The sequence below is a fragment of the Orcinus orca genome, chromosome X (genome assembly GCF_937001465.1).
Source record: "Orcinus orca chromosome X, mOrcOrc1.1, whole genome shotgun sequence".
Lineage (NCBI taxonomy): Eukaryota > Metazoa > Chordata > Mammalia > Artiodactyla > Delphinidae > Orcinus > Orcinus orca.
In genome coordinates this window covers 41891175-41907515 of record NC_064580.1, presented here as the reverse complement: position 1 = coordinate 41907515, position 16341 = coordinate 41891175, and the positions used below count along the sequence as shown (strand labels likewise).

At 44.2% G+C, this 16341-nt stretch overlaps 1 protein-coding gene across 2 annotated transcripts in view; it reads left to right on the top strand.

The window, feature by feature from the left end:
- The first annotated feature begins 13370 nt into the window (after window positions 1-13370).
- ZNF674 (zinc finger protein 674) overlaps window positions 13371-16341 on the top strand; it is a 36281-nt gene continuing 33310 nt past the window's right edge. For both annotated transcript variants that reach the window (XR_007474843.1, XM_049704874.1), the window contains exon 1: window positions 13371-16132. Coding sequence is in view for 1 of the 2 variants with exons in the window: in XM_049704874.1 (XP_049560831.1) it covers window positions 16043-16132 (90 nt within the window). In the remaining variant the exon portion in view is untranslated. The remainder of the gene's footprint in view (window positions 16133-16341) is intronic.

Below are 16341 nucleotides of genomic sequence, written 5' to 3'. Positions count from 1 at the left end.
GGATCTTAGTTCCCTGACCAGGGATTGAACCCGCACCCTCGGCAGTGAAAGCGCAGAGACCTAACCATTGGATCACCAGGGAATTCCCCTGAGTAGAATTTTTTGTTTTGTTTTGTTTTTGTCGAGCAGAACACTGTGTACTGGTTGCCAGTCCCAGGTGAGGATTCCAAACACTTCTGCCCACTGCATCTTGATATTGGAGTCACCAAGGAAAATACAATGCAGTCAAGTACTGAATGCAACAGTACTTTACTTACATAGAGAAGAGACAGCAAGATCAGCTTCAGTAGTGTGTGTTGGTCCCCCGTGGCCACTGGGTCTCTCTCCACAGCTGACTCAGGGCAGTTTGCCTTTGCACACCTCTCCTGTACCTTAGTAAAAGGCCCTGTCCCCTCCCCTCATTGGACAGATACAGCAGTGGGGTTGGCCAGGTGCCATATGACACACATGCTTAAGTGGTACAAAGGAGCATACATTGAGCTGGCAACAGGGAAAGATATTCACTCAAGCAGAGGTTGTGTGGGCTCTTTATCTCTTGGTCAGGAAGTGTTCCAAGCCCAAGGCCCATTCTTATATGGCCAAATGGGGGTCAAAAGACTGCCTGATAATATTGCCTGTCCCCCAAACTTTTGTTTTTGATAGGGCCTGGGAAGGCAGAAGAAAGGTTTACTATGAAGAGAAACCAGGACTAGAAAATGTCAGCAAACATCACAGGCATGTGAAGAGGCTGGCAAGGGCCATCAACACTGAATTCAAGAGGATCTCAGATACACTGAAATAATGACATTAATAGCTAACACTTATAACGGTGTTTACTGTATATCAGACACTGTTCTAAATACTTTATGGATATTAACTCCATTTAGTTTCCACAATAGCCCTAAGAAGTAGGTACACTTATTATTGTCATAATAATATAGATGAGAAAACTGAGGCACAGAGAGTTTAAGTAACTTGCCTAAGACCATGCTGCTAGTAAGTGGCCGAGCCAGGCTTCAAACTCAGGCAGTTTGGCTCCACAGAACATGCTTTCAATCACTGTTCCATGGTGACTCTTGGGAAGACAAGGGACTCACTGCAGTCTGACCAAGACAGGACCAGGTCACCAAGATGGAAGAATGACCCCGGGTCTGAGAAATACAGAGATTGTGATGCCAAGGAGAAGAAGATGAATACAACCATAGGCTATATGCCTGTGAGGCTGATAGTTGGACTAGGCATTGTCAGTGTCATGACTAAGCATTGTTAATATGTTCACATTTCCTTATAAATGCTTTATTTACTGATTATATAAATGTGATGGGGAGAAAACAGGGTGTAGGTCACTTAGCTCTTTTTTATACAGTCGAAAGTGTTTATTACTTCTTATGTATTGGTTTTGAAAAAAATTCATTTTGAGTAAAGCATTTGATTAGTATTCCCTTTTCAAGAGTCTAGCTGCTATGTAAATCTAGTGATAGGTACAGTGTGTTGATGTAAGAGCTTTGGAATAGGGCAAGAGATACGCAGTCACTTTAAGGTTAGACCGCAAGGATGTTGGAAGCTCCTGGAAAGGAAATGTAGGACTTGAGGTGCTCTAACCCAGGCAACTGAATCAATTATAAATAAAGTATATACCAATACCTCTCATGAGCAAGGGATGCAAAAATCCCCAACATAATACTAACAAATTGAATCCAGCAATATATAAAAAAATAATAATTACCATGACTATATGGGTTTATTCCAGGTATGCAAGGAAGGTTTGACATTTGAAAATCAATGTAATGTGTCATATTAACAATTTAAAGAAAAAGATGACCTGATAAGATCAATTGATGAAAAACAATTTGAAAAATATTTGACACCCATTCACAATAAAAATCCTTAGCAAACTAGGAATTCATCCTTTTGACCAGGGTTTGACTTGTGTTAGACGAAGTAGGCATTTGACAATGGCATAATAGGGACTGATGAGAACAAAACCAAACCAAACAAAATCTGCCTTAGGAAAATTTTCCTCCTCCAGATTCTTTTGACAGGCTTTTCTTCTTGTCTGCCTATCTGGGCTCACAGCAGAACTCCGATGGAGGATACGAAGTCACCCATTTTCACTCATAGGAGGCCACTGTAAGGGAAAGATCTCATCAATCACTGAAAATCTAAAGAACCAATCACTTGTTCTTCAGTCTTTAATTCTCCTTGCCTTCCGTTTCTATCATTCCTTGGCTCTCATTCGGGCTCCAGTTTCATTACTTCCAACCATCATTTACTCCCTCCATCTCAGAAGAATCACATGGCCTTGATAGGAAATGTAATAAACTGTAGTGTATGCAGTAGTGTGCCTCTCAGATGTCTCCCCCTTTAGGACTAAGTTACTCATTCTCTCAGCTGCTTAGAGATTCGGCAGCCAATAACTCTCAGCTGAGTCTCTCTCAGGACTTGCCCTTGGCTCAAGAAAGTCATCTAATGGAAAGTCATGCCCCATCTCCACATCCAACAACTGTTTCAATGCCTGGCACCTTTGCTTCAATTAGGGATAACACTGAAGGGCCTTTCCAACTCCATGAAGACTTATTACAATTCACCAATCAACATAGGGTTCCAAATGTTAACAACTCTACCAAATCATGTCTGTGCTGAATAATCCCCTTTTCTTCTACAGTTTCACTCACCGACCTTCTCTACCCTGCTTTGTGTGTCTTAGGAGCCTCTCCTCTGCATCCACCAGGCTCCCTAGCCTTCTGGCTTCTAGCTGAGAAAATGGGAATCACAAAGCAAGTCTTTTTAAAACATATTTTATCTAGGGTCTTAGTTGCGGCAGGCGGGCTCCTTAGTTGTGGCTTGTGGGCTCCTTAGTTGCAGTATGTGGGCTCCTTAGTAGTGGCATGTGAACTCTTAGTTGCAGCATGCATGTGGGGCCTAGTTCCCTGACCAGGGATTGAACTTGAGCCCTCTGCACTGGGAGCGTGGAGTCTTATCCACTGCACCACCAGGGAAGTCCCACAAAGCAAGTATTAACAGAGTAGGAACATGGGAGATGATCCATTTGAGAGAAATTTTTTAGAGATGATGAGTTTTGCTACTTTTCTCTATTTTCAGCTAAAGAGCTCTTTGAGCAGTGATGACCCTGAATTAGACTTTGCCACCCCTCTCTACTAAGGCTGCAACAAGATTTCTGCAATGAGAAGACTATTAAGGCACTGTTTGACTGTAGTATTTAAAACCAGATTAATTTTAAAGGTTACATATTTAAGATATTTTACCTCTCGGATGCACAATTTTAAGCCATGGTATAAAACTCTCATTTATTTATCTATTAATTCAACAAATATTTATTCATCATCTATGATGTTTCCAGCAGTATACTAGGCACTAAGATACAGATTACACAAAAATCCTTGTCCTCATGGGAGCTTATATTCTACGTAAATTGTGAGGAATAACATTGCACCCAGGCTTGAAAGAGACAACCTTGCCAGAGGGTTAAGGTTTTTTGGGGGGGTAATTTTTAATTGAAATTTAATTCACATAACACAAAATTCACCATTACAATGTTCAATTCAGTGGTTTATAGTATATTCACAATGCTGTGCACCCACCACCACTCACTAATTCCCAGAACAGTTCCATCACCCCCAAAAGAAACTCCATACCCATTTGTTACAGGTTGAATTGTGTTTGTTCCCCAAATTTCATGTTGAAGCCCTACTTCAGAAAGTGTCCTTATTTGGAAATAGGGTAATTGCAGATGGAATTAGTTAATATGAAATCATACTGGAGTAGGGTGGGTCCCTAATCCAATGTGACTGATGTCCTTATAAAAAGGGGAAATTTGGACACAAAAACAGACACACACAGGGAGAACACCACGTGAAGATTAGTATTATGCTGCCACAAGCCAAGGAACTACCAGAAGCTGGGAGAAAGGCCTGGGGCAGACACTTCTCTAATGCCTCCAGGGGGAACATGGGCACTGCTAACACCTTGATCTCAGACCTCTAGTTTCCAGAATTATGAGACAATGAATTTCTGTTGTTTAAGCCACCCAGTTGTGGTACTTTGTTATGGCAGCCCTAGTAAATTAATAATCCATTAATAGCCACTCTCCACTTCCCCCTCCCCTCAGCCACTGGAAACTAATCTACTTTTGTTTCTAGGTATTTGTCTATTCTGGATATTTCATATCAATGGAATCATAGAATAGGTGGCTTTTTGTGTCTGGCTTCTTTCTTTTTTTAACTGAGGTATAGTTGATGTACAATAGTATATGTTTCAGGTGTACAACATAGTGATTCGATTTTTAAAGGTTATATTTCATGTATAGTTATTATAAAATGTTGGCTATGTTCCCTGTGATGTACCATACATCCTTGTAGCTTATTGATTTTATACATAGTAGCTTGTACCTCTTAATCCTCTACCCTTATCTTGCCCCTACCCCATTCCCTTTCCCCACTGGTATTTTGTTGTCTATATCTGTTTCTGTTTTGTTATATTCATTAATTTTTTAGAATCCACATATAAGTGATTTCACATAGTATTTATCTTTCTCTGATTTATTGCACTTAGCATAATACCCTCCAAGTCCATCCATGTTGTTGCAAATGGCAAAATTTCATTCTTTTTCATGGTTGAGTAGTATTTGACTTCTTTAACTTATAATGGTTCATACACATTGCACATTGTATCAGTACTTCATTCCTTTTTATGGTTAAGTAATATTTCATTGTATAGATACACATTTTTTAATCCATTTATCAGTTGATTGACATTTGGTTTGTTTCCACTTTTTAGTTATTAGGAATGATGTTGCTCTGAACATTTATGTACAACAAGTTTTTTTGGTGAACATGTTTTTCAATTTCCTTGGGTATACACCTAGGAGTGAAATTGCTGGGCCATATGGTAACTGTTTAATCTTTTGAGGGACTGCCAAACTGTCTTCCCAAGTGGCTGTATCTTTTTATTCAATACATTCCCACCAGAAAAGTAGGAGAGTTCCAGTTTCTTCTCATTAATTTTAATACAATGATTGCATGTTACTCTGTTTAAAAATATGATGAGTTTGTTTGGCTTTTAATAGGTTTGAGGTGTGAATTAGATTCCCAAGCATTATGTGCAGTAGGAAATGTAAGATTTTTTTTTTACATCTTTATTGGAGTATAATTGCTTTACAATGGTGTGTTAGTTTCTGCTTTATAACAAAGTGAATCAGTTATACATATACATATGTTCCCACATCTCTTCCCTCTTGTGTCTCCCTCCCTCCCACCCTCCCTATCCCACCCCTCTAGGTGGTCACAAAGCACCGAGCTGATCTCCCTGTGCTATGCGGCTGCTTCCCACTAGCTATCTATTTTACGTTTGGTAGTGTATGGAAATGTAAGATTATAGTTTAGAAAAAATTCAGAGTCAGAGATGCAAATATGAGATTGAGCACACCTCCCCCTCATAAATATGAACTTCCTTTATTCCTTTGAAGACTATATCCACATGGTATACCATCCAAAAGAAAAACCAGTTCAAAATAGTTACAACTTTTTTCTTATTCTGTGACTAGCTTCTTCATATTCTTTGTCCATTTTTCTATTCTCTCTTACAACAGTTTGTGGGGACATTTTTATTAGGAATAGTAGCTCTGTTGTAAGGGTTGCAAATATTTTCCCCAATGTACATCTTTTTTTAAAATTTATTATTTATTTATTTATTTATTATTTTTGGGTGCATTGGGTGTTCGTTGCTGCACCTGGGGTTTCTCTAGTTGTGGCAAGCGGGGGCTTTTCATTGTGGTGGCTTCTCTTGTTGCAGAGCACAGGCTTTAGGCATGTGGGCTTCAGTAGTTGTGGCTCACTGGCTTTAGAGCGCAGGCTCAGTAGTTGCGCCACACGGGCTTAGTTGCTCTGCGGCATGTAGGATCTTCCCAGGCCAGGGCCGTGTCCCCTGCATTGGTAGGCAGATTCTTAACCACTGCGCCATGAGGGAAGTCCCCCCAATGTACATCTTACCTTTTGATTTTGTTTTTATTTTAAAGATGTTTTAATGAGGTCTAGGATTTACTTCATGGCTTCTGAGTTGTTCTTATTTATCCTCCATCACAATGTTATATGATATTTTCCTATATTTCATTATGACATTTTATTATTTTGTCATATTTAATTTTAATCCATCTGGAGTTTATCATTGTATACGATATGATTTAGGGGTCCAGAATTTTTTTCCCTTACAAAAAGATTTACATCATATCAGCACTATCAGTTTCCACAAACTTGGAACAACACATTTGTCATGTTATTTTCCATATATGCATGGCTATGCATTGGACCTCTGCCTTCCACTGACTTTTTCATCAACCATCATAACCTAGTTTAAGTAGATTTATAACTTTATATACAGTAAGGCAAATTCCCCTCTCAATTTCTTAGTTTTTTCACACTATTGTTAGCTAAACTTCATCTAGTATTTCATATACTTGACACTGATTCTGGATTTTTTATTGTTTCAGTGATTTCTTTAATTCTGCTCTATGCCACATGTTTTATTTACTGTAGTTTATAATGGAGTATAATATCTTATATGTCTTCCCTTATTATAACTATCCTCCAAATACCCTTGGCTGTTTTCATATATATTTTTTCCTGCCAATTAAAATGAAGAATTGTACCAAAGGCCCCTGATCCTATTTAGAATATTGATTCAAATTGCCTGAAATTCATGGATTAGGTTTATGGACAACTGGGGTTTTACAGTATTGAGTCTTCATTCATGAATATAGTTTATTCTCTTTTATATAGATGACATACAATCTTCTTAGGTTTATTTATAGTTGAATTCTTGCTTTTTGATGTGCATTATTCTTCCTAGTATATATATTTTACTAGTTATCATTGACATGTACATGATGGCTAATCTTGATTCTACAGAGTCCCTAGTTGGCATCTAGCTAGGATATCTGTGCATATTAACAATGATACAATTTTAATTTCAGAAAAAAGTGACAATGCAAAGGTTAATTTGAGATGCAGAGGGGAAATGGGAGGCATTTCAGGTAAAAGTTATCTATGCTAAAGAAAAAACTGGGGAAAAAAGAGGCAAATGTAACAAACCTGGTAAAGGTTTCCATTTGAAGCCAGTGGTTCAAGAGCATTTTCACAAAAGGAATTAGAGAAACTCAGTATTATATATATGATAAAAAATTCCCATATAAATTTACTCCCAATTAAACAATATTATATATGTGATATATATTATATATATCAGTATTATATATTAATACTGTATTAATTTATACCCAAATAAATTTACTCCCAATAAAACAAAGTTGCTTATGCTAAAGAAAAACCCTTGAAATATAATGAGCGTGAAGAGAATTCTACTCTTGGGAATTCCCTGGCGGTCCAATGGTTAGGGCTCTGCACTTCCACAGCCATGGGCCTGGCTTCCATCTCCAGTCAGGGAACTAAGATCTCACATGCCCGCGTGGTGTGGCCAAAAATAAATAAATGAATAATTTTAAAAAAGAACCCAGCATGTTTTAAAAAAAGAGAGAATTCTACTCTTGTGCTCAAGGACAGAGATTTATTTTGAGTAAAATCCTATAAGCTTGAGAAATGGCAAAGACTTTTAGTTAATGCTCAGCGTAAACATCAGAGAAAACATGGTGTAGAGAAAACGTGCGATTCAAAGCAATTTGCAAATGCATTTAGTTCTGGATCACAACTTATTCAGCATTATAAACTTTCTACTGAATAGAAAACTTATTAAAGTAAGGAACATGGAAAGACCTTAGCCAATACTCACTTCTTACTCAACATTAGAGAATTCATATCAGAGAGAAATCCTGCAAATGTGTTGAATTAGCCAATCCCCATATCTTACTCAACATTGTAGCATTCATACTGAAGTGAAACTCTGTAAATGACATGAATGACGGAAGGCCTACAGATACGACCTCTGTGTTGCTGAGATATGAGAATTCTTGCAGGAGAGAATCCTACAAATGTATTAAATCTGGGAAATCCTTTAGATGTGGCTGCACTGTTGCCATTACCAAGCATGAGAGAATTCATACTTCAGAAACCCTGTGAATACAGTGAACGTGGATGGGAGGGATGTGTTCTTACTTAGAAAATTCATATAAAATAGAAATATGAATCTCCTCTATACTCTTTTAAGCATACCTCATGCTTTATTCACCAACAGATAATTTAATAAAATCTAAATAATTGTAATTCATAGGTTGTCCTTTTTTTCCTTAAAGAATCAAGCATTTTTAAGGAAACTCCCCCATCTTATTATTATTTTAAAAAATTATTTTATTTTTGGCTGCGTTGGGTTGTTGTTGTTGCACACAGGCTTTCTCTAGTTGCAGTGAGTAGGGGCTACTCTTCGTTGCGGTGCACGGGCTTCTCATTGCGGTGGCTTCTCCTGTTATGGAGCACGGGCTCTAGGCGTGCAGGCTTCAGTAGTTGTGGCACACGGACTCAGTAGTTGTGACTCGCAGGCTCTAGAGCACAGGCTTAGTTGCTCCGCGGCATGTGGGATCTTCCCGGACCAGGGCTCGAACTCATGTCCCCTGCATTGGCAGGGGGATTCTTAACCACTGCACTACCAGGGAAGCCCTATAGGTTTTTCTTGGTTTAGCATGTGAAATTCACACTGGAGATGGACATTAAGAATTAGTTTTGTGCTACTACATTAGAAATCAACAGGAAACTCGTACAAAAATAACTGAAGCAAGCAGAAGTATAAAAATACATTTGGCTACAGGCAATAATTTTAATATATTAACCAGTGGTAAGACATCTGGCAAAAACCACTATTAAATTCAGATGAGATAGTGACATCAACATAGGACATGACGAGTACAGCAAAATGAAGAGAGGGGCACAAGAGGAAAGGGCCTTCACTTCTGAAAACAGCAGCTCTACTCACTCTACATACTCTCCTGCCTGTTTCCCACAGTACATATTATTACACACTGGCTTATTACAACATCTTTCAATAACAGAAAGAGACCTTGAAAGTAGAATCGTCATCAGCTAGCTGAAGTCTTCCTCCTTTGGGGTTTATTGTGGTACACACACTTCTCAACTAACAGACACAGTCATCCAGAGACTAAAGCTCTAACCTCTGTGCCACCTGACAGTCATGTGATTGGCTTCATGCCAACATATTGGAGCCATCAACCAGTTCCCTGGGGTGGATTCCCATTTTGTCTATTCCAGCCCCATTCACTCTGCACACTCTCCTGCCTGTGGGAAATCTGCAGAGGCAGTGGCACACACAGCGATGCAGTGCAGCAGGAGATGAACACTTGCAACTGGCCTTCCCTTTCCTACAGGAACTCACGCAGTTCAAAGAGCAGAACGCCATCAAGACATTGCTTGATGGACCTGTCACCTCAGTCACTGCAGGGAAAACTTCCAGGAAGAGGCAGTACCAGGGACCCTCAGCAGAACCCTGCACCACAGCAAGACAGCAAGCTCCCTCAGCTGCCGCCCACTGCAAGTACTCAGGACCTCTGCTCCTCGGAGGCGGGAAAATCACAGCAGTGCCCTCCGGCTGCTGCTCCTCAGGTCTGCAACCTCTGCACAAACACCAAGCAAGTGTACTGCTGGGGGCGGAGTCACACTGTGTTCATGAGGTCCACCCACTGGGATGGTTGAAACAAACCAACCTCAGAATCTACAGGAACAGTATGTTCGGGTTCCCCAGGACCACCCTCAGGCTTGAAGATTCCCTAGAAGGACTCGGAACTCAGAAAAGCTGTTAGTTCTTTTCAGAGTCTGTGAGTCCAGCTGAGCTGTTATATACAGAATTATTATTTTTTAAAGAAATTTATTTATTTATTTACTTATTTATTTGGCTGCACCAGGTCTTAGTTGTGGCATGCGGGCTCTTTAGTTGTGGCATGTGGGCTCTAGTTCCCTGACCAGGGATCGAACCCAGGCCCCCTGCATTTGGAGCATGGAGTCTTAACCACTGGACCACCAGGGAAGTCCCATACACATAGTTAGGATTTATGACAGTGAAAGTAAAATCAGCAAAGGCAAAAGGTGTGCAGGGGTGAAGTTCCAGTGGAAACCAGTGGTGAGATCCAGTTGTCCTCTCCCAAAGGAGTCACATGGACAATGCTTAATTCTCCCAGAAATGATGTGTGACAACACCTGCAAAGTGTTGCCAGTCAGGGAAGCTCACCCATGCCTAGGGGTCCAGAGATTTGACTGGAGGTCAGTCGTGCAGGCATGCAGCTTCCACGTCACTCACTTTAGCTACTCGGTCTACAGCCCCCAGATGTCAAACTAATGCAGCACAGCCGAGGGCCTCAGACATACAAAACAGACCCTCACCATACGTCACACCATTAGCATGAAGCACCTGGTCAGATGGAACAGAGGTGCCTGGATTACAGAAATACCCTACTAGGCAGAACACGCCAGGCTCTTTGTGGTGCTCTCCCAGGAGTGGGGCAAGGACCAGTCTTCCCGAGACAGGCTTTTCTTGGTAACGTAAGGGCTTGAGTAACCTGGGCCTGCTGGGGTTACACTTTACAATGAATTTTAAGTTAATTAGAGGCCTAATTGCCATTTAAAAAAATGTTTTCAGGGAATTCCTGGCGGTCCAGTGGTTAGGACTCTGTGCTCTCACCACCAAGGGCCCCGGTTCACTCCTGGGCCCTGGGCAAAAACAAAAAACAAAAAACAGACGTTTTCAGTTGGTGGCGAAGGGGAGGGAAGCACACAGTGCAGGAAGGAGCAGCATTGGCACCAGCACGCCCCCTAGTGTTGGGGAGAGGACAGCAGAAACTGCCACGGTAACCAAGCAGGACCCTAGAGGCCTTCCCGGGACAGACCCCTCCCATGTCCTCCACCTGCTTCTCATCTGTAGAAAAACTCTAGCCTCCTTGGTCTTCCCCAAGTTTCAAAGAATAATTTAATCAGAGAAGTGAGAAAATGCAGAAACAAAGGAAAACAGTCAAGCAAGACAAAATAATAGTTTACCCATTAAACAAAGTCAAGGACCTTTAGTTCCTCCCCAAGGGCTATAGATAATATCCGGAGCCATATCCTGTGAGCTGTTTTGCAGATACTGAAATCCCCATCAGGTGGAAGACCTTAACTGCATGCTGACCACAAGCACTTAGACCCCAGACTGGTTGGAAGCAGAAGGTTGATGAGGTTGACTCCCCGATTACCTCACCAGCAACCAATCAGAAGAATGGCCATCAGCTGATCACACATCCCACAACCTCCTGCCTCACTCTGTCTTTAAAAACCCTTCCCTGAAAGCCATCGGGGAGTTCAGGCCTTTTGAGCACTAGTTGCCTGGACTCATGCTTGGTGCCCTGCAGTACACGCCGTACTTTCCTTCACCACGACCTGGTGTCAGTACATAAGTTTTATGGGGTGTGGGTGAGTGGACCCAAGCTTGCTTTGGTAATACCACCACTTACCAGGTGCCTGCCTTAGGACACATTCTGGGCTGTGGGCGCTAGAGATGTTCCTTTAAACAATCCTGACAGCCCGTTGGGATGTGTGGTCTTTAGCTATGACGTAGAAGAGGCCCAAAGGGCCGGTAAGTGGTGGAGGCAAGCCTTCTCTTCTACGGATCGGTAGATCCCAACAGCTGGGCAGTGTGGGCTGGAAGAACACCTTGGCATGTTTCTTGGTTCCTGGATGCCCAAGTCACACTAGGACATGCTGGCACGCCCTTCGCCAGCCCCTTCTCTTTGAGAAAGCATTCATTCCTGCAGAGTCAGGATATGGGGAGCGTCTGACCAGGGCCAATGACCAGGTCTTTCTGCAGCTGGGGGTTTCTCTACTGTCCTCAGGACACTGTCATACTAATTCTATTAACTTTCTCCTGCCTCCTGACAGTGGTGTCAGAAAAACTTATCAGGTCACCTCTCTTCTGGAAATAAATAGGTTAGCATCCCTAAACCTGGCCAACATTTAAGGTACAAAGAATCACAGTGGGGGGCAAGGCCCCAGTCACGTGCCTGACAGAAAACAGACTCTTCTCCCAGGACTTCTACACAAGACTGGGACAGAGTCACTTCCCAGGAGACCTCCAGGTTGTAGATCTGGGCAATGATTCATCCAACCAACCTGGGAATATCACACATGCCACCACCTCCTCAGAGGCGAAAGGGAAAGACAGGGAGAAAGCAGTATGTTCAGATGGAAGAGTAAATAAATGTACGTTGGCTTCCATGACTGCTTTTGTCACTTGCTTCTCTCAACAGTGCCTGGCACCTGTTGGCTGTAGCACAGAAGGAATTGGGTGTACTGAGCCCAGACCCTGCCTTGCCCAGCCCAAGGAGTTCTGCTTGGTGATCAGGCAGGTACCACAAGCACACGGCACACCCTTGGCCTCTTTCCCCAGACCCCGACAGGGAACAGAAAACTTTCCTCAAGGGCACTACAGGACTTTTAGCAGGCCACGTTGCCACTGGCTGACATCTTCAGAGAAACAGCTCTCCCTCCACTTTATGCTGTGCTTTCCAACCGGCAAAGCCCAGATTCTCCAAGGATCCCCAAGGTCCCAGAAACCGGAGTTCCTCGATTTATTTCAGGAGAATCAGGCATCATGGTTTCCCCCTCATTTCTGCATGCTGCCTGCCCTGCAGCACAACTCCCAGCCCCTCCTCCATGCTGCTTCCCCGACTGAGCCTGAACCCTGCTCCCCGACCCCTGGCCTGAGACCGGAGTCCGGCTCCGACGGCTCCACCCCGCGCCCAAGATGGCCGCGCCCATGTGCCGCCGTGGAGGCAGCAGGCACGACTACCGGTTTCTTATTCTGAGGATCTAAAGAAAGAGGAGAGCGTGGCTTTGGAAGATGGAGGGGCGGGAACTCCCCAGGGAGCACAGCAACAAGGAGGCCGGGCCGCGCGGGAGAACGGACTGGGAGAGCGGGCCTCGGCCTCGGAGGCGGCGGACTCGGATCGCCACGACAGTCCGCGCGGAGCCCGCTCGCCTCCCCAGCCTCTCATACGACTCGTCGCGGAAAATGCTCGCACGCTCTCGTCGCTCCATCTAACCTCAGAGGGAACCACGTCAAAATCCTTTCTCCCCGAAAGGCGCCGTGTTGCCCATTGGCTGTGTTGCCCCCCCACCCCGCCCCCAAGCCCGCTCCTGCGCATGCACACCGCTCGGGCTCCCGGGGCCACGGCGAGCGGAAGTGCCCCCCGAGGGCGGTGCGAGTTGACGCTTCCGGTTGTTATCTGCCCTGAGACCTCGGGTTCCTGGCGGTGGAGTAAGGGGAGGCGGAGTTGGGGATGGGCTGGATGGGGAGGGCGGAGGAGCCTTGGGCAATGAGGTCGCGCCCCTGGGGGGTTGAGTGACAGGGCCGCGGTGGTGAGGGAAGGGGGGGGCTACGGGGGTCAGCGAGTGATTGGTTCATTGCTTGATTCATTCAGCGACCATTTCCTCAGTGCCTAGTAAATGCCGGGCACCCCTGTGTTTCACAGTAGTCTGTTCACAATAGCCCTGTGAGTAGGTACTACGATGCTCTTTGTTTTACAGAGAGAAAGCAAGAACAGAAAGGCTGGGAAACCTAACCAAAGTCACACAGTAAAGTGGAGGGATCCTTTTTCTTTTTTCGTTTTTTCGGCATAACGCTTATGCCTTTCCAACAAACGCACCCTAAATTTATCACTTTGCTGGCTCACTGCTGTATCTCCCCTGCTAAGAGTATGGCTCCGCAAGATGGCGGAACTCTGAAGTTTTGTTCACGTAGAACAGTAGAACCCGTAGAACAGGCACACAGTAGGCCCTGACCTCTTATGAAACGAATAAAAGCCGCAGAGCAGGCAGTCAGTTTCGTTCCAGAGCCCAGACCTTATCGGGCGGTAATTGAGCTCTTACTGAATGTCAATTCTTAAAACTACAGTGAGGCACTGTGCCTGATGGCAAGGAAAACTTTGGGGTTTTCCTCAACTTCGCTCCATCATGGAGGTTGCTAATTGCATCGCCTGTGTGGTCATTGCCTTTCCAGGGTCAGGGTTCATAAGTGAGTCCACGGCTCAGCAGCTTCAGACACCAGCTGATCTGCCATGGGCTTCCTTAGTTAGACTACAGAAGACCCAGTCTGAGGCCTCAGAAGGAGGTGAGCTCCTCGGGTCAGAGGCAGAGACATGGTCCTGAAGTGATGGTCCCAGCAAAGGTACCTTTGTCTTTGAATCCTTGGGTCCTGCCTCCTTAGAAATAAAATAGGTCCTCTAAGGGGAATTGGAAGAGGAGCGCCAGCCCAGGCCCCAGGGGCAGAGGGGGAAGGCTCACAGGACAGACCCAGATGCTCTGGTTAGAGGGAGGGGGCTCACAGGATAGCAGGTCCTAGAAGAACTGGACCTGCAGTGCCCTCTGTCCCTTCCTTCAGCTGAGAGAGAGCAAGGCTGACTCGGTGACTCAACTTCTAGCCACCATCAAGAGCTGTGTGATGGTGGTCAGTTGAACCCCTATTGGAGGAGAGGGATGAAAGTTACAGACGGATGGAGGGACGCTGCCCTGCGGTAGTGCCTGCAAAGGCAGGATCAGGCTGGAAAGATTGACCACCTGCCTCACGGGACTTTCTCCACTCCTGACACATTTGTGCACACATCATTATATTTCTCTCTTGTGCCATGGGCTATTTTTGTTTTGTTTGTTTGTTTTTTGTTTTTGACCGCCCCGCGCGCCATGCGGGATCTTAGTTCCCCAACCAGGGATGGAACCCGCGCCCCCTGTGGTGGAAGCACAGAGTCTTACCCACTGTTCGGCCAGGGAAGTCCCCTGGGCTATTTTTGGATTTGAGTCAGTCCCATAGTATAAACAACCCACTTACCTGTAGCAGAAATGTTGAATCTCCTCTACCCTGACTAGATGACCAAAGAGGTGTGTTTGGTTTCTGTGTGTCTGTGACCTTTCAGCGTGGTCTCTAGGTAGGCCATCACCTAGCTCTGCTGCCTCTCATTTTGATGCTAGTAACTGGGTCTGGGAAGTGACTCATTAAGCTGCATCTTGCTGAGCCCTGTTGTCCTGATCCTAAGGCAGGGATTGCTACAGTAGCAATGGTTAACAAAAGCTCCTTGCTGAAACTGTGTTTTGAACACCGCCAAATAAGGGAGAGCATGGCGATCAAATGGACATAATGGGAAATAAGGAAGTATTGGGGCGGGAACAGGGTGGCGGTGGCCCACTGAAGGGCCGAAGGAGCCTGGTGCAAGGTCAGTGGTTTCCAGCTCCATGTGGAAGTGACCAATGCCTGGCCCTTAACCTCCCTCTACTCCCCGCCTCTCCTCCCTCCTCGCCCCTCCCTTCTGCCCTGCGCTCAGCTCTGGTTTGTCTCCTTCCTCCAAACCACAGCAAGCTGTCCCTGTCCTCCAGACTTTGCTCAGGGTCTATCACCTCCAGGGCTCAGTGTGATAAGAGGTGATTTGTAATAATTTCTCCTTTCTATTTTACTAGTAAATGATATTGTGAAAAATGAAAAAATGCAAGTAAATAAAAGAGGAAAGGTGGAATTACCACTGGAATGTAAGCAGTGTCAACGTTTTCATAAATGCTCTTCTGGACTGCTCTTCCTCAATAAATATATATTGCTTAACAAAGGAGATCGCACTACACTTGCTTTCTGGTAACCTACTTTTAAATACGTTAAGAAATGAGAACAGGATTGCATTGCATTTTTAAAGCCCATGCGGTATTTCCCATGTTGCGTGTCTAATTTTTGATCTGAGTCCCCTTTGCTGGAGGTTTAGTTGCTTCCAAATTGTTGAATGGTGGAAACACCTACAGTTAACATCCTTGTAGCCTGTGCTTATTTATGATTGCCTTTTTACGATAAATTTCCAGGCATAGAATTCCTGAGAGAAAGGAGATGTCAGGTTGTTAATGGCTTCCGAGGAGATGTCTTTAAACACAAGTCATAAATCTGTCCAGGAAGAGAAAATAAATTGACGTGGAAAACCCACAGGATCTTAGCCGTGTCCCAGGGGAACAGGCTGGAGCTACCAGGCCACGTGTCCAGATCATCCCCGCTGTGGGGCAAGAGTGATTGTTATTAAGCTGGTGATGGTGGTCTCATGGCTGTATGCACTGATCTCGACCCTCCTAATTCTGCCTTCCTAGATCTCCATCCTTTGTCAGGGCGGAGCCACATGGCCGTGTCCCAGGTGAGTTCCTAATTTACCCCCTACTTTGTTTCCAGTGAATTTGAGGCAGCAATTAGGAAATTACATTGCAGCCTTGAAAAATCTATTAGTCCACTTAGCTCTGGCTGTTTTCTGTTCAACCTGTCATCGACCTCAGGTTTCTCCAATCCTTCCCCTCCCCACCAAAAACAGAGAGAAAAAAAAAAGGAACAAGATAGAAAGGAAAAGAC